Source organism: Tursiops truncatus, chromosome 2 (assembly GCF_011762595.2).
Source record: "Tursiops truncatus isolate mTurTru1 chromosome 2, mTurTru1.mat.Y, whole genome shotgun sequence".
NCBI lineage: Eukaryota > Metazoa > Chordata > Mammalia > Artiodactyla > Delphinidae > Tursiops > Tursiops truncatus.
Genome location: NC_047035.1, coordinates 3,467,610 through 3,492,468, shown reverse-complemented (window position 1 = coordinate 3,492,468; position 24,859 = coordinate 3,467,610). Strand labels below are relative to the sequence as shown.

The following is a 24,859-nucleotide window of genomic DNA, read 5'->3' as shown; positions in this document are numbered from 1 at the left end:
TCGGAATGACAGCGTCAGCCCCGGCTGCTGTTCTAGGTGGATGCTTGTAGGTCTCCCCCGTGGTCCTCACGGCATTCCGGGGGGAATTATTTTGCCATTAGCAAGCAGAACCTACAACAGCCAGGCTTCACCCCACCGTTCAAGTGTCACCTCCTGCCTTTCCCGTACATCGCTCCTACAGTCAGGCCTCTCTGCTTTTGCAGAAGCTGCTTCCTGCTCTGGGAACGTCCCCTCCCAACCTCCCTCTTTCCAGCCTAGCAATGTGACACTTCCCTCATCTCCTCTCCCTCTGAAAAAGATCCTCAGTCTCCCTATGTATATTTAATAACACAGATGACTATATTCTAGCTCAACACATCGTAGTCATTCATTCGTTCAAAGAAACTACACAGGTTAAGTGCTTAGAACAATGTCAGGCACAGGCTAAATGCTCAAAACACGTTAGCTCGTTAACACCATTCATTCATTCAGTATTAGTGCAGTGTCTCAGGCTCTGTGCTGTTCGCTGAGTCCACAGCAGTGAACAGGACAGACGTAGTCCCTGACCACCTCTCACCGCCCCCCGCAAGTTCCCACCGTTAGGGCTTGAGGTGTCGGTACTGCGGAGCCCCGCCCAACACTGTAACTACGAGTCCCAGAAGGCTGCGCGGCGGAGTCACCCGGGCCGCCTGAGCGCGACGTCGTGACGTCGGTACCGTGAGGGGGCCCAGTGGCTGCGGCGGGCGCCGGCCGCGGGCGACGGGAGGCGGGCGGCGGCGGCGGCGGGGCGGGGCCGGCGGGCGGCGGCCTTTAGGGAGGAGCCGGCGCTCCTTCTCCTCAGTCGGCAGTGGGCTAGCGGGCGGTCGGCTTGTGCTGCTCGTTTCTCTCGTGCGTCCGCCCGCTCGCTCTCGCGCCGAGTCGCGGCCGCCTTCTCAGCGCTGCCTGCGGGTCCCGAGCGCGGCGCCATGTCGGAGCCCGGGGGCGGTGGCGAGGACGGCTCGGCCGGCCTGGAGGTGTCGGCAGTGCAGAACGTGGCCGACGTGTCGGTGCTGCAGAAGCACCTGCGCAAGCTGGTGCCGCTGCTGCTGGAGGATGGCGGCGAGGCCCCGGCCGCGCTCGAGGCGGCGCTGGAGGAGAAGAGCGCCCTGGAGCAGATGCGCAAGTTCCTCTCGGACCCGCAGGTGCACACGGTCCTGGTGGAGCGCTCCACGCTCAAAGGTGCGGGGCCGGGGCTGCGGTGGGTCCCCCGGCGCCCCGCCTCGCTCCCGCCACACCCCTTAACGCCGGGGCCTCAGGGTGCCCCCTTCCGGGTCGCGAGGACGGAGGAGGTCGCCCAGCCTCGCCGTCACCCGCAACAATGGGATCGCTTTGTCAGCTCGGCCTCAAGATGGCCGAGTTGGGTGGAGACAGCGTCTCCCGGGCTGAGCGCGGGCGGAGGCCGCATCCCGGCCTCCAATGTCACATGGGCTTTTCGGTTTCGATTTGCGTCCAGGCCAAGGCCGGCCTCGGGAGGGATGTGTCAGGGGTGGCGCCGGGGGCAGCCTGGATTGTGGTCCTTCGATCGTCCGGGTGTAGGGGGAGATACTGGCGAGCCGGAGCTGGGGGAGCCCTGACCGGCGGGCATCCCAGCCTCTGCCTTGTGCGGACCCAGATGCCGAGGCCCGAGGAGTGACAGTGACGGCCCCGGCTGCGAGCGGGGCATCACTGTTCTAGGTGGATAGCGCACGCAGGTCTCCCTCTTGGACTTAATGCTGTCCCTGTTGAGTGGGTGCATCTGCCCACTTCAGACGCGAGAAAACTGAGGCTCAGTCGAAGTGACTGCCCCAAGGTCACACCAGCTAATCCTACTCCCTAGGCTAGACTCAGCATCTCAGTGTCCAGCCCACTGCTTGTTTTCCTTCATCATGCCTTGTATTTGTGTGATGCTTAGATGATCCTAATGATGGCCCCGTGGTCTTTGAATCTATTTTACAGATCTTAAAAGGAGAGAGACTTAGGTTAGGCACCTAGTGGAGGGACGGGACAAAAGGTTTGCATATTCCAGCAGTCTCCTCAAATAGTGACCTCCCAAAAGCAAGCCTAGGTTCCTCTTGAGAGTGGAGCTTGCCTTCAGGGAGGGTTTCCCCTTGATGCTTTCAGACCATTTTGTAGCCAATGGCGAGCTTATTTGACAGCACATGTCTGGGTGTGGCACCGTCCATCCGGGAAGCCGAGGATGATGTCCAGGTAAATGCTAGCTTAGCACCAAGGATTGGGCATTGTCTGAAAGTGTTCGGAGACAAGCTTCTTATAATCTCAAAGGCTGTATGGTTCTGTCAGTAAGAGAATCTCAACTCTCTGCCTCACCGCTCCCCTACACACACTTAGTTCCTTGCAGATAGTTTGTTTCTTTCAAAGGTTTTTCCTACTCAGGAGATGCTTCATTGTAGCATTGACCTCTGCAGGAGGGTCAGCGAGTGTGACCCAGCGAGTGTTTGGGGTTGTTTTCCTGCATGGAAACTGCTACTGTTTAAAAAAAATTTTTTTTTTGACTCATCTGTTTTCTTTCAAAAAAAGTATATAGTCACAATAGAAAATTAAAGTATACAGATAAAATTAAAGCCACCTGAAATCCTTCGACCTGGATATGACCACTGTCAGCATTTTGATATCTGTCTTTCTGGTCGTTTTTTAATGAATATACATTATTTTATTAAAATACATTTTAATCTGCATTGTTATTGTATTTTGAGTAGCTTTACCTTGGCTGATTCTTGATCATATTTTCATTGCACAGTTTTTGTTTTGAAATCAGTGATTTCTACCTTAGGTCTCCGTTTCTTTTTTACAGAAAAAAATGGTAGGTTTTGTTCTTTGCTTCTAGAGTGCTCCTCAGTGATTCACTTTTCTCAAACAACTTAGAATTGAACTTTGCTAAAATTATTGGAGGGGGACCCTATTTCTGTTGAATGCTTTCTGGTGCAAATCACCTCTGTTTTCTTGATGGGTCCATTTTCTCCTTTCAGCAGAGCGAGTATCCAGGGATCCAAATCTTGGCTCCATAATGACTTGCACTTTTGAATGTTGACTAGGTAATGAGACTGTCTGCAGTTGAAATCCTATCTCATTCCTGGATTTATAAAAGTCCTGGAAGTATTTCTAGTAATTCAACCTGTCTTAACTTATTTTTCGCTTGCAAAAATCTGAGGAAAAACTATGTCGTCCCATCAGTCTTATTAGCATCCTGGCTACACTAGCATAATTTAGACATAAGTGTTAACCCAGGTCACTTAGAAGGACGGCTGGTTTTTATGAGTAGCGTTGCCAGTTGCACATTTAATCAAATACGAACATCCAGTAGTTACTTACAGTGAAAAGGCAGGCTTGCATTATGATGTGGAGAATAAATCTGAATGGTTTGAACTGAATAAAGACCGCCACCAACAATGAAGTCATATAACTTATTTAATGAACAGGAGAAGTTACTTTTACTTTATCTTCCCCCCACTTCCCCCCTTTTTTATGGAAAGAATTTTCCAAACACATGTAATTGTATATAGAAGCTTTTTTTTATATGAAGGTATATCTCTATATGTTTTTTTAAGTACTCCAGCTAGCTTTAAAGTTTTTTTGTTAAAGTAAAGCCGCCTTTAAAGTGTAGAATAAAGGTAGTGACTGTAACACTTGATCTTTTTTTTTTTTTTGGCCACACCGCGAGGCGTGCGAGCTCGTAGTCCCCCATCCAGTGATCGAATCTAACCCGTGCCCCCTGCAGGGGAAGCGCGGAGTCTTAACCACTGGACCACCGGGGAAGGCCCCCTAACAGTTAATTTTGATAGTGAAGAGTTGGTGAAAGGGAATGTCAAATTGTAGCTCCCCGTTTTAAAAAGAGAAATCTCCTTCCTGTAATTCCTGGCCTATAGAAAATTGTTCTCCTCATAGCGTACTTCTAAAAGTATGACCAGGTGGGTGATCCCTACGTGATAGGCATATGACGATGTTAAGGACACTTTTGTAGCGCTTTTTACCTGAAGTGCATTTTGGGGTGTGTTCTGTCCCGTGAAAGGTTGGGTGGTGAAGGTAGGGACTGGTAAGGATGCTGCGGTTTGCAGCTGCTGGAGTGGTGGTTCCAGGGCTTGTCTGGGACCAGGCAGGGGGTTTTACGCTCTTCATTAGTGCAGAGATGACTGGAGTCTGGAAGAAAGCCGTTGCTCCTTGCAGGACTCAGCTTCCTAGAGACGCGGTGGCGTACGGAGAGGTATGTTTTTGTGGAGTTTTAAACATTATTTTTCTGAGGACTTAATTTCCCTAAAAAGAGAAGAAATGTAGTAGATGGATGAGTAAAAAGTACTCATTTCTGGCTTAGACCCCAAAATGGTTAATAAAATGATTAATAAATCAGTAGGAAACACTTGCTGTGACGTGGCACTGTCTTGGAGCGCTGGGCCAGGAGTCCGTCCGCCTGAGTTCTTGCTGTCCTGCGCTGTCACGCCGTAGGTGGGCCCCCACCCTCTGTAGGACAAAGCAGTCTGCAGCGAGATGCTTTTTAAAGTGAGGTGTTTCGTAGTGAGTGGAATTCATGTACAGGAAAGGGAAAGCAGTCATTACTTCTTTTTAAAAAGTAAAGACAGATGGAAATTTCGACTCTCAGCATCATGGCTGGGAACGGAGGGAGAGATTTAGTCCAGCGCCTCTGTCATGAGTGAGGAAACCAAAACCGCAGGATTTTAAGACCCAGTTAGGAAAAGGATGTTTTAAGAAGGATTCTGAAACCTAAGAACTAATTTCTCTGTTGAATTCCTTGGTATCCATTAAATAGGAGTGTTTGTTTTCATTTACTTCATAGCAATTATTTCTTTTGAATTAGTGTTAGCCTTAAAAAGCATGAAGTCTTAAATCCTTTAGGCATCACTGACTTAGTTTTTTTCACTTCCTTCTCTTTTTTTCTGGAAATGTCAAGAGGAGCCCCAGTTTTACCTTGTGTACAAGGATTACATGGGGTTCAACCCTCCTTTCAAATTCCCAACAATGTTTTGATGGAGGAGAAGACTCAAGACGCTCACCACACTCTTAGCCTTGTGCGGGGCAGGGAGTGGATGCAAAGAAGTCACGGCCTCAGAAGGAGGACAGAAGGGCGGGTGGACGTCAAGGTGGCTGGAGGAAGTACCAGGGATGGGAAAGCGGAGAGCTACCAGGAGGGCGCGTACCAGGAGGGAGTGTACGACAGCGAATCGCCCAAAGTAATGTGGTATTAGGAGTCTGTTTGGATTTTAAAGGGAAAAGAAAAGGAAAGATAAAGAGAGCCAGGAACACGTAACACGTCATCTGGCCAAAGAAAATGACTGGCTTCGTTTGGTAGCTTGAGAGGAGGCTTGCCCTGTGGCTGGAGAACGTTGGGAGGGGAGAGGGAGGGAGGGGATGACCGAGGGCAGGGGAGCCCGCAGCCTCCCCTCACCCCTTTCCAGTTGCCTGTTCACCAGTCTGCGGACACATACCCATCTACCTAGGAGAGGTGGTATGAGTCTTAAGGTAATTGAATGTGCATCTGTTTGTATTTCGTTAAATGAGGCACATTGCTTACCTAATTCACAAGGTAATGATACAAATCACTTGTACTTTGAAATACATTCATCTTTCAGTAGAAGCATATGCAGAATAGTGCTAAATGACATTTTGAACATCTCTAGGAATTTGATGAACTCTCAGAAGTTAACCAAAGAAATGTCCGCAGGGCGCTGTAAGATGTATCAGTATGCCTTGCAGCACAGGAACTCGAGGGTCGGGCGCAGCCTGTCTGCGCTGGTATTTTAGTTCCCTGAATGTGTCAGTAGGCAGCACAGTATTAGTCTGTTGTGTATTAACCAGTAACTTTAGCATCATTAGGAAACTGGTTCAGACTTTACCGAAAGTGGTATTACCTGATAAACGTGCAGATGGTGTTCGTATATAGCAGGATTAATACCCTCTTTGTTGGGAATCAACTAATAAGTGTCTTTCTCTCCTCCTTTAAACAATTTTTTTTAAAGTTTCTGCAGAAATAGAATTATTGTTATTTGGAAAATACAATAATTTATAAAGAGGCAGGAAAGTTTAAATTGTTCGGCAGTTTATAAAACAGTGTCATGTGTTCTTTATAACGGGAATCAGACATCCTCAGACTTCATAGGATCTTCGTATTTATGGGGAAGAGCATTAAATAACTAATCCAAAATGTAGTTTGTGGCTGATATTAATAATGACTTGCATAAATTACTGTCATCAAAGGAAGTTAGACTTTTACAGAGCAGTAGAGGACACGTATTTTGCATACCCGTGTCTGAGGATTATGTCATCCTGTGTGCATTCCCGAGCCCAGCCGTCTCCTGCTGCATTGCAGTGTTATTCCTAGCGCGGGCTGGGCTGGGCTGGGCGTTCACAGTGGTCCCCAGACAGCCGTGACTCATCACTTGGCCTGCTGCCAGTTCCTGTAACCCTGTTCGCATTAGGATGTGCTGGGGATGTGGTTAGATGTTGTGTCCAGTTGGCATGTTTTCTGTATGATTTTATTTGTATAGAGGATGCCGCTCTGTCCGGGGGGAAGATATGATTCAAGGTTACAGCATATTTTTTACTTAGTAATTTCCTTTGGTGATTGTAGAATGTTACTTTTATTGTCTGTTTATTGTTTGGGTGTTATCTTAATGACATATTTTATATAAGTCATAGAAGAGCATTATTGAAAGTCCCAAAAATCAAGGGAAACAATATTTCATAATCCCACCACCCTGACAACTATTTTAGGTTGGGGGTATTTCCTTATACTCTTTGTCTTTGTGTTTTACAGATTGCAATTATATGTTTGATTGGTTTCAAGCAGTATGATTTATCTTATCTTGTGGTATGTCCACATTTCAGTAGTTAGAAAAACTCAGTTGGTTGGTTTGGGGTTTTTTTCAGGTAGTTAGTAATTTTAAAAAACAGCTAGGGGGCTTCCCTGGTGGCGCAGTGGTTGAGAGTCCGCCTGCCGACGCAGGGGACACGGGTTCGTGCCCCGGTCCGGGGGGATCCCACATGCCGCGGAGCGGCTGGGCCCATGAGCCATGGCCGCTGAGCCTGCGCGTCTGGAGCCTGTGCTCCGCAACGGGAGAGGCCACAACAGTGAGAGGCCCGCGTACGGCAAAAAAAAAAAACAAAAAACAGCTAGGAAGTCACTGGCATACGAAAATGTTCCGCCACTCACTCCTCCTCTCCTTCCTAAAATTATACTAAAAACAACATTTTGGAAGAGTAATTGTCTTGATGAATATATATATATATATATATATATATATATGTAAATAAATATACTAATACTTTATATTCTTTTAGTGTGAATTTTGTATTTGTCTCATCTTAAAACGAAAGAAGCAAATAGCTTTTGTGCGTAGTTTTTAGCATTTATAGAAACCTTTTAGACCACCTAATTTCATATCCCACCCCCTCCTCTGTTGCCCCTTTTACGTTTTACGAATTTGAAGCTGACAGGAAGAAAAATGACTTTCCAGAGATCACTTAGTTAAGTCTACTGCCTTTGTTATTACACCATGACGTAGAAGTGAAGGTGAATCGTACATATCAAGTTAGATTAATCCTTCGATATTAATTTTTGCTAATGCAGTTATTCCATACAGTATGTCGTCCCAAAGATGATTCAGCTAGAGGGTGTACCCATCTAGCTGATCAGTACTAGATCCAGAGGTTTGTATTACTTCCCATTTTTATGATTTTTATATTAATTTTTCAATTTTCATTTTTATCTAGAAATTTTATTCGCATGTGTCTTGAGTTATCTTAGCATTAAATTCCAGTAAGCTTTTTCAAATCACTGCTGTATTCCTAAATTGACCCCAGAGCAGGCTGTGAAAGCGCCGTAAGAGCAGAGGGGACAGCCAGGTGAATGCCCCCTTGGTGACCTGGGGATGCTTCTTGCTGGGGGCTTCCCTGGAGGGGCCTTAAAGAGGGAAGAGGGCAGGCTGTTGAGGAGCCTGGGTTTGGAATCAGACTTCTGAATTTTCACTCTGTCCCTTTCCAGTCACATGTCTGAGGGCAATTTACTTACATTCCTTGCTTGGAAAATAATAATAATAATAGTCATGCCAAGCCCCATAGTGTCGTTGAGGGGTAGATGTGCGATGCGCCTAAAGTAATGCCTGTCGCATAGCAAGTGCTGAGTAGACACCTGAGCAGAATACCCTGGGGCTGGGGGTGGGAAGCGACCTCTGTGACTGGAGCACAGGGGATGAGACTGACTGCTGGGATGCGGTGGGGAGAACTTGGCCTTATCGGACACCACCTAGCACCGCCCTGGGGCCGGGGCCCACTCTAGGCAGCGGCTCAGTCAGTCATTCAACGACCCAGGCATGCCAGTGCGTCCCCAGTTTACAAACAAGGAAACGGAGATGCCAAGAAGTTAAGAACCTTGCCCAAGATCCCACAGCAAATAAGTGCCTGGGTCAGCAGTCAGAAAAAATGGGTAGAAGGGAGAATTCGGTAGAGCCGAGTCACGTAGGGGTTTAAACGTCAGGCTGGGGTTGGGGTGAGGCTAGTCGTGCTCTGAACAGTTGATAAATTAAAAATTGGAATACTGACATGAATTTGATAGAATATTTATTATGATTTGTAGAGGATGTTGGTGATGAAGGAGAAGAAGAAAAAGAATTTATTTCCTATAACATCAACATAGACATTCATTATGGAGTTAAGTCCAATAGGTGAGTAGTATGAATATACCATTATTTTGGACTATAAACTTGTGAGGATTAAATGTAAATCCTGATCGACTCAGACAAAGATGCTAAGAAAACACTCAAAAGATTTCTGCTCTTTAATTCAGTTTCTTATCTTTGATTTTATTTATTCAAATTAAGAGGATTTCCAAGTCAGTATAAAATCTAAAGTATTTTTATTTTAATTGCCATATCATGGCATCATCCATTCTAGGTTTGAGCCATAATGTACTTAGCATATCTAATAATGCTCTCAGAGTACACCTGGGTTTTCATTATTACAAGTAAGTAGTAAACATTCATAGGTACACCGGTCTGATTCTTTTTAGGATAAATCCCTAAAGATAGCATTACTGGTTCAGATGTGATGCATCATTGAAATCTTTAATGTGTGTTACCAGATCTCCCACCTTTTAAAAAGGTTGTGCCAGTTTATACTCCAGTAGACATATTCAAATTCAAGCGCGTAAATGTTTATCTTGCCTTGGCTTTTTAAAACTTTTTACTTTGAATAATTTCAAGCTTACAAGTGTTGCATGGGTAGCATGTAGAACTCCCAGATGTCAGTTAACATTTGCCACGTTTGCATCATCATTTTTTTTCCTGAACCATTTGAGAGTTATAGACAACCTGCCCCTTTATCCCTAAATACTTCGCAGCATTTCCTAAGAACAAAAACATTCTTGTTCACAGCCTCAGTACAATTTTCAAATTCCACAAATTTTGGTACAGTATTACTCTAGGTATAGTACATATTCATATTTTCTCAATAATGTCCCCTACAATATTTCTCCCATGATCCAGAATCCAATTCTGTGTCTTTCTTTCTGCGTCTTTGATGACATTGCCATTGTTGATAAGTGCAGGCCAGTAGTTTGACGGACTGCCCCTCCGTTGGATCTGTCTGATGTTTCTCCATGGTTACAGTCAAGTTGCACATTTTCAGCAGGAATACTACTGTGACTGTGTTCCTTCTCAGCGTGTCACATCAGGAAGCTTCACTGACTTTTTAGAATAATGTGAAGTATTATGTATAAAGTACATATACGTAATATGAGAACTGGAAAATTCAAATATTGCTTCTGTTGAAGCTGTTAATTCAACCACCTTTGAGCACCTGTTATGTGTAAGATACAGCAGTAGGTGTGCAAAGGAATAAAACATAGCTCCTTTTCCCAAGAAGTTTATGGTCTTTTGGGAGAAAGGATGGCAGGTACACAACTAGCTGTAATACTGGGCCAAGTCTCAGAGGTGTAGAGTACCATGAAACATGAAGGCTGGGGAACTGCTCCTGCTTAGGGATGGCCCCACGGGAGAGGTGATGCTGGAGTTGGGTTTTGGGGGTTACTTGGAATTTCAGCAGATGAATATAGGTTTCTTAAGCAACTACACAAAAGCACATGAAGTTTAGAGAATGGGCCATGTAGTTTAAAGGGTGTCTCAGGTGGGGTAGGGGGTGCGTAGCAGGAGATGAAACTGGAAGGGTTGGTTTAGGCCAGGCTGCAGGGGCCTGGAGTGTCCTCTCGTCACTTCAACCTGCAGGTGCCTTTTGTTTAGTCAAGTTGACATGTGATTCAATGCCGTAAATGAATGGGACAAATTATTATGAGATCGGATTTAAGTTAATCGGGGCTTAGTAACTTGCAATTGCTAGGGAGGTTAGTTTTCCTGAGGGCAAGGTTATGAACTCAACCCCCATGTGAGATAAACTAACTTGGTCTGCTTTCATGGTCACATGTTATAACCTTAACCTTGATTCGCTAGTTCTCACATAGGTGAGTAAAGAAAGAGAAGCAATGTATTTCACTATTAGAAAAGCAACAATTTAGTCTATTCCTAATATGATTTAAAAATTAAAACATTCAAATGAATTTTTAGTTTGCATGCAACACAAAGAAGGCTGCAGTTACTAAAACTGATGAAGAATGAGACTCTTTGTTCTAATTTCTTCTTTTCCGTTCTTTCAGCCTGGCATTCATTAAACGGACTCCAGTGATTGATGCAGACAAGCCAGTGTCGTCCCAGCTCCGCGTCCTCACACTCAGTGAAGACTCGCCGTATGAAACCTTGCACTCTTTCATTAGCAATGCGGTGGCTCCTTTTTTTAAGTCCTATATCAGAGAGTCTGGCAAGGCAGACAGGTAAAAACCATTTTTCCTTTGTTAGTTTGAATGCCGTGTTTTACTTAACGTTCACAACACGCTGTGGAAGATGATGTAAAATTCAGAAATCGGGAGGGAAAAGCTAGTAAACCAAGAGGGTGTAAATCTGTTGCATTAAGAAAATGTGTATTATTAACATTTGACAGACCTGAGATAATAGAATCTCTTTGGAGACCAATAGCGCACTAAAGTTTGAGGCATTTCCTGTCTTTTTAGGGATGGTGATAAAATGGCTCCTTCAGTTGAAAAAAAGATTGCAGAACTTGAAATGGGACTCCTTCACCTGCAGCAGAATATTGAAATTCCGGAGATCAGCCTGCCCATTCATCCAATTATTACAAATGTTGCAAAACAGTGTTATGAGCGTGGAGAAAAGCCGAAAGTTACAGACTTTGGAGATAAGGTTGAAGACCCAACTTTTCTCAATCAGTTGCAATCTGGAGTTAACCGCTGGATCCGAGAAATTCAAAAAGTAAGAGCACAGTATTGAAAATGTCATGTAAAACGCTGTACTCTTTAATATCTGTGAGAAAACTGGTCCGAGTTCTTGTCAACGAGGTGAATTCTGTGATGACTGTTAGCAGTACCTCCCACTGGTCCTGGGAATGCTCAGTGGAGGATTAATGTCGGCCCAGGGGTGGAGTGGAGTGGTCAAGGGTACCATGTGACATGGGTTCAATACCATCCCTGAGAGAGCGCTAATCTCAGCTGTCTCAGACCTTTGATTTCTTTTTTTTTTTTTTTTTGCTTGTGCTTTGTGGCATGTAGCATTTTAGTTCCCCAACCAGGGATCGAACCCGCACCCCCTGCAGTGGGAACGTGGAGTCTTAACCACTGGACCTCCGGGGAAGTCCAGACCTTTGATTTCAAACTAAACCGCTTATAATACAAGGAAGGAAATCTGCTTGAAATGTAAAAACTAAATTATAATGCATGTTCTTAGTTAACGGTACGTTTTTTACCTTTGTTTAAATGCTGAATACTCTTGAATGTTATTTTATATTTAAGGTGACCAAACTTGATCGAGATCCTGCCTCAGGAACTGCCTTACAGGAAATCAGTTTTTGGCTAAACTTGGAACGTGCGTTATACCGCATCCAGGAGAAACGAGAGAGCCCAGAAGTTCTCCTGACGCTGGATATCTTGAAACACGGCAAGCGTTTCCATGCCACCGTCAGCTTCGACACTGACACAGGTAAGAACTAGAGCTGATAGTCTGATCAATAAGCTGTTGACCTGGGTTTTGTGATGAAAATGAATAGATGCACCATCTTTTCTGACTGTTTACTTGGCAACTTATCTCATCTTTCCCCCAGCTCTAGGTAATGAAAATGATTCTCTCACATACCTCCCTTTCCCTTCCAGGGTTTTAAGAACATAAGCCAGTTTCTAGGCATGAGTACAGGGGACGCTGGGAGCTTCCCTCCTGTTTTCTCAGTTACTTGTTTCCTTGAGTAGGCTGTACTTTTTGAGTGTAAAGTCAAGTGTGCTTTTGACAATCCAAGCAGAAACACAGTTTATGTTAAGCAGAAGTTCTTTGCCCACAGGGCTGTGGAAGGAGAGCTGGTCAGTACTTTCTCTTCCGCTATTTACCTGCCCCTTTACTCTGTTCTCTGCCCTCCTCCCTGTTCTGAAAAGTAGTCAAGATAAAGTTATTTTCTGAACAGGCAGCAGGGGGAGTGATGTTGAATGAGCATGTACCAGGCACACAAATGTGGAATGACTGGCCATGGGTGGACATTGCTCTACCACTCTGTGCCCACCAGAGACGTGTTAGAACAAGTCATCAGGACTGCAGCAGTTGTCATGTTCTTTTCTTCGCCTCCAAAAAAGGTTGTGGTGCCCACATGTTACATGTTAGAGGGAATTCCGGGTGGAAACCTTCCAGTTATTTTGGTCATACTGCATACGTTCACTGGGATATGGGCACTCACTAGTACTGAAGTGTATACCTTGAATTTTTTAATACCTCTGAAACCTTTATTTCTTTCCTAATACATTTCTTTTGTAAATCTTATGCCAGAGGAAGTAAAAAAAAAAAAAAAAACAGACCAGGAGCCAGGCTTTTCTGTGATTCCATGTCCATAATACATTCCCCTAACTTGAGCCATGGGTATAAAATTTAAATTTTACTGTTCTTAAGGATGATAAAATTCTAGTTTTTTAAAATTAAGTAGGGCTTCCCTGGTGGCACAGTGGTTGAGAGTCCGCCTGCCGATGCAGGGGACATGGGTTCGTGCCCCGGTCCAGGAAGATTCCCACATACCGTGGAGTGGCTGGGCCCGTGAGCCATGGCTGCTGGGCCTGCGCATCCGGAGCCTATGCTCCACAACGGGAGAGGCCACAACAGTGAGAGGCCCACGTACCGCAAAAAAACAAAACAAAACAAAACAACTAAAGTAGTGGGAGATGCAAGAGGGAAGAGATATGAGCATATATGTATATGTATAGCTGATTCACTTTGTTATAAAGCAGAAACTGACACACCATTGTAAAGCAATTATACTTCAATAAGGATGTTAAAAAAAAATACTAAGGTGGTATTACTAGAATGTTTAGATAATATAGAAAGCAAAAAAAAAGATGAAACCTTTGGGGCTACCACTCATGGCCTTTGGAGTGCATATGAGTTGTCTGAATTGACTGATATTCTTAAAAAAGCAATAATGAGACCACACTGGGATTATCTTGTTAATAACACTCTTTTCTTTCAAATAGCACAATTTCTGTGTCGCTAAATCTTTTGCAACATCAAAATGCTCTGTTGTGAGGATATACTTTCATTTACTTAACCAGTATTTAAACCTAAAAGAAATATCTTTTTGCTTTTTTTTTTCATTGTGGTATAACTGACACATAACAACATTATAGCTGTCTCACTTCATGTGAAAACCATTAACTGTTTCTATGTTAATCTAGGTCTGAAACAGGCTTTGGAAACTGTGAATGACTACAATCCTCTGATGAAAGATTTTCCTCTGAATGACTTGCTGTCTGCCACTGAGCTGGACAAGATAAGGCAGGCACTTGTTGCAATTTTCACCCATCTGAGAAAGATCCGAAACACAAAATACCCCATTCAGAGGGCACTGCGTTTGGTGGAGGCGATCTCAAGAGACTTGAGTTCTCAGTTACTCAAAGTGCTGGGCACTAGAAAACTGATGCATGTTGCTTATGAAGAATTTGAAAAAGTGAGTTGTAATATATCAGAAAACCAACCTGGGGGCACTGAGATGAAAATCCGCTTTAATAATAAACTTCCTTTCTTAAATTATATACCAGGTTATGGTCGCGTGCTTTGAAGTCTTTCAGACTTGGGATGATGAATATGAGAAACTCCAGGTGTTGTTGAGAGACATTGTCAAAAGGAAAAGGGAGGAAAACCTGAAGATGGTGTGGCGCATCAACCCTGCCCACAGGAAGCTTCAGGCTCGCCTGGACCAGATGAGGAAGTTTAGACGCCAGCACGAGCAGCTGAGAGCTGTCATTGTCAGGGTCCTGAGGCCACAGGTGTGATTCACATTCTAGAAATCCGTATGTGCATTGTTTGAATGACCCTCTCTCTTTTTTTGTTTAGATTTAACTACTTGTTTCTGTTTTATACTGTGAAGTACTTCCTTAGCTCCGTTTTTACCTGTCACTGTAATCTTTTAAGATCTAGTGATTCTGAATCCTGGTGTTTCAGTTCAAATCTTTCACATTCTCCATCGATTCACATCCCCATCTCCAAATTGCATGGACCCCAGAGCCAGACTTCGTGGGTTTAAATCCTAATCCCACCGTTGAACTAGCCATGTGCCTGGGGCATGTTATTTAACCTTTTCCCCAGACCCCTTATCTCTAAAATGTGGATAATAATTGCATTTGCCTCAGATTTTTTAAAAGAATTAAATGACTCCTTTTCTTTGTTCGTGCTTTTTTTATCTCTTCTCAGTCCACCACTCTTCTTCACCAATGCCTTTCTCCCTTTAAAAAACCCAGTCCAGAAATACTTATAGGTAGAAGCGTTGGTAAGTGGATAGATATAGGATAAAGCCAGTACAGAGCCAATGTTAATTATAGGCTCTAGGTGGCGGTATATGGGTATTCAGTCTAGAATTCTTTCTACCCTCCTGTAGTTTGAAAATTTTGTAATAAGCTGTTAGTTGGGTTGGGGGGATCCAGTCTAGAACTTATGCCATCTAGAAGGGTTCATTCTCCGATGGGAGTGCCTGCTATTCGGGGTGGAGCAGATTGTTAGTAACGCATCCTCGGCATCTTCTTACTTAGTGCGGCACTAATTTATATGTACACGTGTGCGTGTGTTGGTTTAAATGTTAACCCTTCATTGTGTCCATGAGAGACTTGAGACTGGGGCTGATGCGTTCTGGCCTAGGGTGTCTGGACCCTTTTTTGCCACGTCCCTCTTCCCAGATATCATTGTTTCAAAAGATCATTGTCTGCTTTCTTTTTGTTTGTAAACCATATGGAATATGTACGTCCTTTACATTTGTAAGATGTATAATAAACTCAGGTGTGCAGACATACATTCTCAGAACGGTCTTTTGGACTACTTAGTCTGTTCACACGTAAGATAATTATTGATATGGTTGGATTTAGACCTGCCATTTGCTATTTGTTTTCCATTTGTCTCATTTTTGTTGTTTCTCTGTTCCTGTACTGCCTTCTTTTGTGTTATTTTTAGTATATCATTTTAATTCCTCTATAGACTTGTACTGTATTTCTTTGAATTTTCTTTTTTAGGGATTACTCTAGATCTTTAATTTATCGTGATGTGCTCAGTACTGACTGAACCTCATAACCGGTGTAGCCCTGTCTCCTCCTGCTTGTCGTACTTATAACAGTGGAAATAACACTGTTCTTTCCATACATGTATATTACATACCTATTACATGTATTGTAAACCCAGCAATACAGTGTTACAAGTTTTGTTTTAAACAGTCATATATATCTTAGAAAAATCAGGAGAAGAAAAGAAAAATAATAATACAGTCTTTTACGTTTGTCCCCGATTTATAGTTTCCAGTTCTCTTCATTCCTTCCTATGGCCTCAGTTACTCTCTGCTGTCTTATCTCTTTAGCCTAAAGGACTTGCTTTAGTATTTCTTGTTCCATAGGTTTGCTGGCAACAGTTTCCCTCATTTCTCGTTTATTGGGAAAAATATTTCACTCTCATATTTGAAGGATAGTTTGACCAGTTATAGAATTCTTGGTTGACAGCAAGTTGTAAATCTGCCCAGACTTTTCATTCTTGCAGGACTCCCCAGGGTCTCCTGTGTGTCCGTGTAATTTAGTACCTCGGCCCTCGTCAGGCTGTCTTTTCCAGAATCTCCCCTTTATGCTTATTGCTGTTGTCCTCCCACCTGCAAAGCTGCGGGTTTTCCTGCCTGAGCTGGCGGATGGGAGCCCCTCCAGGCAGGACGGCCATCAGCTCACTGCTCTTACCTGATACAAACATAGCTCAAGGTGCTGACCGCCATTGCTTGTTTTCCGCTGTCTTGAAATGGCTGCTTAATCACCGTGCCCAGTTTTTGCTCCTACACTGTCATCACCCAGAGTCCTCAGAATGTTTTTAAATACATAAACTAAAACGCACAGGTTTACAAATAAACAGTTGTCAGCAGTTTTGAAATTGTGATCTAGTCATCTGTGTGCTTCTCCATGAACACGTAAATGAGCAAGACCTAGTGACAGGCCTAATACCATAAGTTTGAAGTAGTGAGCATAAACATGATCGTAGGATGTGTACAGCTGTGATGTGATGAGGAAGGAGTTATTGATGACAGAGTCAGAACTGTGAACAGCGGTGGCTGTAGCCCACATTCGTAATTGAAGGAAATGCTAAATTTAATTAGGGAGTTAGTGAAAATAATGATTTTCCCCAAACAAATTCACAGACTGTCTGAGTTTCATTCGAGGCATCTGTGGACCCCAGATCAAGACCCCTGCCTAGTGTTATAATTCTGTGAGAGTGTGGGCCTGAGATATGCCTGGAAGTCTTAACATTTCCTGAGGCAAAGATCCTGTGTGTACTCTGCTGTCTCTCCAGTAGCATGAAGGGAACTGAATGGACTCTTCTCAGTTACCGTAGCACTTTATCTGTCCCTCTACTGTGGTATGGACCGATGGATTATAATTTAAAGTTTAAAAAAAAGAAAAGAAAAAGGAAAAGCATGTTGGATACTAAGTTTGTACGTAGCACTCCTGTGAATTCCTGAGCTTTCCAATGCAATTTTAATCATAGTCTAAACACTGAAGAGGGAAGAACCCCAAACCCAGGTTTTAAGACATGTTCTTTTAGCTTAAGCAACAAAACTACATTGTCAGAAGATCTTTCCAGCACAGAGTTAAAACATACCATGTAATGTCTTACATGGTCTCGTTGAGTTGTAGTTATAAAACGTTTGACTAAACGTTGAACCTGCGTGGTGGACGGGTCGTCTTGTGTGGCGTGTGCTGCTTGTGCGCGACGGGATGAGTCTTCACTTGGCAGACGTTTTCGTTACGAATCCTCTCCTTCCAGGTCACAGCAGTGGCACAGCAGAACCAAGGAGAGGTGCCCGAACCCCAAGACATGAAAGTAGCCGAGGTTCTCTTTGATGCTGCTGACGCAAACGCCATAGAGGAGGTCAACCTCGCTTACGAGAATGTCAAGGAGGTGGACGGGCTCGACGTCTCCAAAGAGGGCACGGAGGCCTGGGAGGCTGCGATGAAGAGATACGACGAGAGGATCGACAGGGTGGAGACCCGGATCACCGCTCGCCTTCGAGATCAGCTCGGCACGGCCAAGAACGCCAATGAGATGTTCAGGATTTTCTCCAGGTTCAACGCGCTGTTTGTCAGGCCTCACATCCGTGGGGCCATCCGCGAGTACCAGACCCAGCTGATCCAGCGCGTGAAGGACGACATCGAGTCTCTGCACGACAAGTTCAAGGTCCAGTACCCGCAGAGCCAGGCGTGTAAGATGAGCCACGTGCGCGACCTGCCACCGGTGTCGGGGTCCATCATTTGGGCGAAGCAGATCGACCGACAGCTGACGGCCTACATGAAGCGTGTGGAGGACGTGCTGGGCAAGGGCTGGGAGAACCACGTGGAGGGGCAGAAGCTGAAGCAGGACGGAGACAGCTTCCGCATGAAGCTCAACACGCAGGAGATCTTTGACGACTGGGCCCGCAAGGTGCAGCAGCGCAACCTGGGCGTCTCAGGCCGCATCTTCACCATCGAGAGCACGCGCGTCCGGGGCCGGTCCGGAAACGTCCTCAAGCTGAAGGTTAACTTTCTCCCCGAGATTATCACGCTCTCCAAAGAAGTTCGAAACCTCAAGTGGCTCGGCTTCCGAGTCCCACTGGCGATTGTAAACAAGGCTCACCAAGCAAACCAGCTCTACCCGTTTGCCATCTCGCTGATCGAGAGCGTTCGGACTTACGAACGCACGTGTGAGAAGGTGGAGGAGCGCAACACCATCTCCCTGCTGGTCGCGGGCTTGAAAAAGGAGGTGCAGGCTCTGATCGCGGAGGGCATCGCCTTGGTGTGGGAGTCCTACAAGCTCGACCCCTACGTGCAGCGCTTAGCGGAGACTGTCTTCAACTTCCAAGAAAAGGTGTGTTCTGCTTTCATCCTCCACATCCGGGGAATGAGCTAAACCCAGCGATGGCTAATCCGTTAATACATTAGCTCCCCCGCAGAGGGCACGCGTGATCCCTACAGCTTAGGGCCGAGTCCGCTGAGAGGGAGAAAGCAGCCTTTCACTCACCGGGCTGCTGGATGGTGTTGCGGCTTTAGGGAAGCCGTTAAGTGACAGCCCGAGTTCAGGTCGGAAACCAGTAGAGAGGTGAAGGGCACGAGAGCTTTATTACTGGTAAAGCTGCGTGGAGAATGGGCTCTCGATCTGCAGTCGTGGTGCTTGCGGTCAGTCTGCCCCAGACCTGGACTTCCACCCCAGACCCTCGCCCAGCTGCCCAGCTGCCACTGCGGGCAGGACAGAGTCCACTGGTCTGGTGCGCGGCCGGCTCCCAGCGAGGGAAAGTGCTGAGCGGAGCGCGTTGGTATCCTCCTCCCAAACTGACAGTCGGAGGTCTCCCTTCCCGGGAGCAGGGGCAGGCAAGGGGGGAAGCTGCTCGTTTCCATACATTTCCCTTCCTCCACAGAGACACAGGTGTGTTCTCACGCCAACACGTAGGGTTAGCGATTTGTGGAAGAACTTCTCTGCCTCGGACATTTATTAATTGAGAAGAATATACGTAAGATAAAGAAATAGAGTGAGTGGCTGTTTTAAATACTAAGTATACCTTCCTTTAGGTGGATGATCTGCTGATTATTGAGGAAAAAATAGACCTGGAAGTCCGGTCCCTGGAGACTTGCATGTATGATCATAAGACTTTCTCCGAGATCCTGAACAGAGTGCAGAAGGCTGTGGACGACCTCAACCTGCACTCCTACTCCAACCTGCCCATCTGGGTCAACAAGCTGGACATGGAGGTGGGTATGGGGCCTGTTCCACACAGTGCTGCCCACTTGTCTGCTGTCTGCGTAGCGGTGGGCCCTGTTCCATAGCTGATTAGTTTGTCACTGAGAAGCACGTTTCCATAGAAGTTAACAGTGACAGTCCAGTTCTCTCGAGAAATCCCGTGTAGCTAATGATAGAGCTGAACTGTGGTATTGGCCGTAGTAACCTTCTTTGTAAGTTGGAAGCAGGGAGCTGTGGGGGAGGAGAAAGAGTTCTCTCTGTTTTCTGGATATTTGACAACCTCCTACTTGCCCTTCCCTGCTCTGCTGATAATTTAGGTGGTTCTTCCTGGCCCTCTTCTCCTGGCACCCTTCTCTGACCACCTTGTCCCCCTCCACCATCCCACCCAGCATCCAAGAACCTCTTATTCCTGGTGGAGAGGATCTTGGCTCATGCGTATAGGGGTGTGTGTGTGTGTGTGTGTGTGTGTGTGTGTGTGTGTGTGTGTTTGAAGCATACTTGCCACCCCATGTTGCTTTCTTGTCAGTGTATGTCAGAGTGCAGCTGTGAAGTCTCTAGAAGGAGGATGTTTTATGGCGGAGGTCACTCAGTGGACAGATGGTAGTTGGTCAGTTCTGAAGTTGTTGTGTGTGGGTCACAGGTTTTCTCCTTTAAAATGGATACAGAAGTTGCAGTGTATCCACCAGTGGGACCCAAACAGTGAAAGTTCACAGGCCCCCCTCTTCTGAATCGACTGCAAGTCCCAGTTTATCTCAAGCCGCCCTCGCAGCATTCCCAGGATGGTTGTGTGGCCAGACGCTAAACAAGACATACAGACATCCTAGTCATAGGAAATGTATTTGTCAATCTGTTTGTCTCGTTACAGATCAGAAGAGAATTCTGGCTTTCTTCTTTACTTGTTGAAAGAAAATGGTCACTGTTTGGTGGCGGCTGTTAACTAGACTTACTGTGGTGATCCTTTTGCAGTATATACCAATATTGAATCATTATGTCGTATGTCCAGAACTAATAATAATGTTACATGTCACTTATGCCTCCGTTTTGAAAAGAAAAAGAAAATTGTTTAATCTCCAAATTATAGTTTTCTAGTTTTATCTCTGAGGCTACCAGGAAAATGCTTTTGTTCTGTAAATTGTCTATCATACCGAACAAATATCCAGACCTTCGCTACATCTGCTGCGTTTGTGTTGGTATCTTTATCCCTTATAAGTGGGGATCCTGCAAGTGGAAAGCACAGTCAGCCTAGCAGACGGTGATCTGAGGCTGGAAGGGGAGGAAATGAGGCTGAGAAGCAGGGGCGAAGGCTTGCAGTCAGAAGCAGTCCATCCTGGACCTAAAGCATCAGCTTTCCGTTAACGTGCTCTGAGCTAACGTTTGGAAGAAACAGTGTTCTTGGACGTGTTTTCTCTGCAGATTGAAAGAATACTGGGCGTCCGCCTGCAAGCTGGCCTGAGAGCTTGGACCCAGGTGCTTCTTGGACAAGCTGAGGATAAAGCAGAGGTTGACATGGATACGGACGCACCTCAAGTTAGTCACAAACCTGGAGGAGAGCCAAAGATCAAGGTCAGTATTTCCCAGGGCAGCCGATTCGATAGTAAATTAAACAAGGTTCTCCCCTTAAAAACTACCAGGGAAAAGGTCACTTTACAGTGGAGAAACCTGACAGGTGCCACCACGCTCAGCTGACCCAAGTCAGCATCCCAGGGGAGATGTATGCTGTCACCTGTGGTGAGATGAGAAGGGCTCTTCACCCCTATGGTCTTCCCCCCAGTAACTATGAGGAAAACGTCAGGCGAACCCAGGTGGAGGGCCATCTCACAGGACACCAGAATGCCACGGTCATGAGAGAGAGAGACAGGAAAAGCTGAGAAAATGTCACAGACTGGAAGGGAGTGAGGAGCTGTGACAACTAACTGTGATGTGTGTCCTTGTTAGATCCTGGGAATCTGACTGAAGTCAGTGTTTCAGTTCATAGTATTATATCAGTGCTGACGTCTTTGTTTTGGTAATTACACCACGTTAGAGGAAGCTGGTGAGGGTGTATGGAAGCTCTTCATACTTGCCTTAGAACTCTCCTGTAAGTCTAAAATAGTTTCAAAAATAGAAGTTTTTTTTAATAGAAAATAATATTTAGAAATAAATTTACACTGGGGAAAAAAAATCTCTGCTTTCTAAGCATGTATGATGTGTAAGAAATCATTTCCAGAACTGAACATGATAATCTGCTACAAGCAGGTGTTCAGACTATGACCCTAAAATGTCACTGTTTTCACAAAAATCTGAGTCGAATTCTTGTGAGAGAATGCAGTAGCGCACAGGACAGCAGTCTGTCTCCAAGCCAGCTGTTGCCCATTCGTGTGACGGAGTGGTCAACTGGGGCCTAGCAAGCTTTCCAGAAAGTTCTGTTCAGACTCTGCAAGTAGGTCCCTGTCTCCTGTCGTGGGTGGTGGCTATAAAGCTGTCCACCTCACACTGATTCATTAAGCCATGTGTTAGTTTTATGTAGTTTACAGTATGTGTGTTATATTTACCAATAAAAAGGTCTCACAAAACAGAAGCCTGGAAGAGCTGGGCAAGTAAAAACTTTGATCTGGGAGAAACAATTGGCGTTTTTTTTCTACGCAGACTTTATACCTTTTCTTTTTTTTTCCGCTTTTATGCTTGAAAAATGTTTTCACTTTGGAATATTACAGATATTCATCCCCAGAGTGTACTTTTTAAAATACTGAGATGCAGAAAAGCCAGTGAGTGTGTCTGAGTGGATACAGTATCTAGTGGAGACTGAGCTGGAATTCTCCATTAGCTTAAAGCACTGGCAGGTGGCACAGACTGACCCCGACTTGTAAACATACATCAGTAAAATCAGCCTCGTGTCACTGGTTTCTCAGGTCGCAAGGTCCTCGTGTCCAGATATCATCACACACGTCATATCCGATGGTGCTTCACGGAGCACCTGTTGTGTGTATGACACCCAGGCACTGGGGGACCCAGGAAGGACCCAAGTGGGGCCTGCCCTTGACCTCCTCTTCCTTGGCGGGGGCACAGACCACAAACATGAAGTCAGGGAAGACCGAGTCTGTTGATAAAGTAACAGACTTTGTGGTTCAGACGGAAGTAGTTTAATAATTAGAGAGAGAAAGTGTTCTTCATCAAAGCCATTTTACTGAAATAGATTGCTGAGTAAAAATGAAATCTTTGCTTCATAGAATGTCGTCCATGAGCTGAGAATAACCAACCAGGTCATCTATTTGAACCCGCCAATCGAGGAGTGCAGGTACAAGCTGTACCAGGAGATGTTCGCCTGGAAGATGGTGGTACTGTCTCTCCCCAGGATCCAGAGTCAGAGGTACCAGGTGAGCTCCGCGTCTCCCTCTCGCTCTGGGACTCCACCTCCACGCGCCTCTTTAAAGAGCTCCTGACGCGTCTTTTCAAACTCCAGACCTCAGCTCGGCACTCTGAGGGAAAGCTGGAGGAAGCTTTGTGTGACCTGACGTTCTTCCCAGTAGTTACTTTTCCACACAGTCGGGTTCGGAGGTCTGGTGTCAGTGGTCTCTTAGAAATTCCCTCCGTGAACTTCTGTGGGAATTTTAATTCCTGCTTTTCCCTGCCCACCCTCCCACTTGCATTTTTATTATGGGAATTTGCAAACATACCCAAAAGCAGAGGGAATCATGTGAGCTCATAAGTAAAGCTCCGCTTTATTTATCAACATGTGGCCAATTTTGTTTCATTATATTCCCTTCCCCACCCCCCAGCAGCAGATTATTTTAAAGCAAATCCCAGATATAGTATGCTCTTAGTAGGACACTCCTAGAGCAAAAGGAAAACTCAAGAGACCGTTGCATTCAGTCCCTGGTCTCTAGGCAATAGTACTTCTAAACAGGACCAGTGGTTTTCAAATAAACATATTCCACGATCTCTGCTGTAACCGACTTTTCTGGAAGACAGTGATCCTATCCGGAGGCGTGTCTCTTTCCTTGACTGTGGACGTAAGCTCAGTTCTCTTTGTCCTGCCCCCTCCTTGCCACACTCTTTTTGCCGGCTCTCCTGGCTTTCCTCCACCTTGCTGGCCTGTCTGCTTCACTGGCTCTACGTGTGCAGCGCCGTCTCCACCCCACTCTCTCTGTCTCATCCAGCGGGTTGGCTTTAAATACCAGTGCCACAACTCCGTGTTCCTGTCTCCAGCCAGGCCTTTTCCTGAACTCCAGACTGCCTGTCCCTTTGCCTCCTTGGCGTCTCCATGTGACCACCTGATGGACGTGTCAAACTGGACTTGTCTCTCAGACCCCTCCCTCAGATTTGCTCCTCCCCCAGTCTTTTCTTTCCCATCCTCCAACCTGCTTCTGGACACCCACTGTCGTTATCTTCAAAATTAACCCTAATCGGGACTTCCCTGGTGGTGCAGTGGTTAAGAATCTGCCTGCCAATGCAGGGGACACGGGTTCGATCCCTGGTCGGGGAAGATCCTACATGCCACGGAGCAACTAAGCCCGTGCCACACAACTACTGAGCCTGCGCCCTAGAGCCCGCGAGCCACAACTACTGAGCCCACACACTACAACTACTGAAGCCTGCATGCGCCTAGAGCCCGTGCTCCACAGCAAGAGAAGCCACCACAATGAGAAGCCCGCGCACCGCAACAAAGAGTAGCCCCTGCTTGCCGCAACTAGAGAAAGCCCGCGGGCAGCAACAAAGACCTGACGCAGCCAAAAATAAATAAGTTAATTAATTAATTTAAAAATTGAAAAAAAAAATAACCCTTATCTGTTTCTTACCACATCCAGCGCTACCACCGTCCAAGGTACCATAATCCCTCAGTCGGATTATTTAAGCCCCCTCTTGACTGGTCTCTCTGTGTCTGCTTTTGCCCCCTACAATCTGTCGTCAACACAGCAGCCAGAGTGCGTCTTAAAACTGTGTGTTTGCCCTGACGTTTCTCTTTTCGGAGCCCGTTAACGGCTTCCTGTCTCACCCACCACGGCACCTTGCTGGGCCCCACGTGACACGCCGCCTCCCTGATCTGCTCCTCCCCTCACGGCTCTGCTGCAGCCAGCGCTGGGCTCTTGCTCATCCTCACACGTGCCAGGTGCACTCTTGCCCCTGAGCCTTTGCACTTGCTCGGAAGCCCTGGGAGCAAGTACTCACCAGGCTCCCTCCCTCCACCTCCTGGTCCCTGCCCATGCGTTACCTCCTCAGTGAGGCCTTCCCTGGCTCCCCTGCTCAAAATACATCCTCCCTGCTCCCACGTCCCCTCGCCCCCTCTTCCCTCCTTCCTCCATGGCACTGCTCACCCTGTGACATACTGCGTATTTTGCTTTTCCCTTAGTTGTCTCTCTCCTCCCACAGAATGTAAATCTATGTGAGCAGAGGTTTTTGTCTGTTTGTTGTACCTACAATAGTGCCTGGCACGTGACAGCCCACAAGTGGTTGAAACAAAGGAATGACTGTGTCGCGGGTTCCAGCATCCACGTTGGTGTTAACACTTGGTCGTGGTCACCTCACGCTCTCGTAGGCGCCACCTTCGGTCC

General features: G+C 45.9%; 1 protein-coding gene across 1 annotated transcript in view; it reads left to right on the top strand.

The window, feature by feature from the left end:
- The first annotated feature begins 808 nt into the window (after nt 1–808).
- Nucleotides 809–24,859, top strand: part of DYNC1H1 (dynein cytoplasmic 1 heavy chain 1) — a 65,722-nt gene continuing 41,671 nt past the window's right edge. Inside the window, exons 1-11 of the mRNA XM_033850603.2 lie at nt 809–1,197; nt 8,600–8,687; nt 10,670–10,843; nt 11,081–11,336; nt 11,873–12,059; nt 13,784–14,055; nt 14,147–14,374; nt 17,388–18,464; nt 19,163–19,342; nt 20,745–20,894; nt 22,538–22,684. Coding sequence (XP_033706494.1) covers nt 945–1,197; nt 8,600–8,687; nt 10,670–10,843; nt 11,081–11,336; nt 11,873–12,059; nt 13,784–14,055; nt 14,147–14,374; nt 17,388–18,464; nt 19,163–19,342; nt 20,745–20,894; nt 22,538–22,684 — 3,012 coding nt within the window. The 5' untranslated portion in view covers nt 809–944. The remainder of the gene's footprint in view (nt 1,198–8,599; nt 8,688–10,669; nt 10,844–11,080; nt 11,337–11,872; nt 12,060–13,783; nt 14,056–14,146; nt 14,375–17,387; nt 18,465–19,162; nt 19,343–20,744; nt 20,895–22,537; nt 22,685–24,859) is intronic.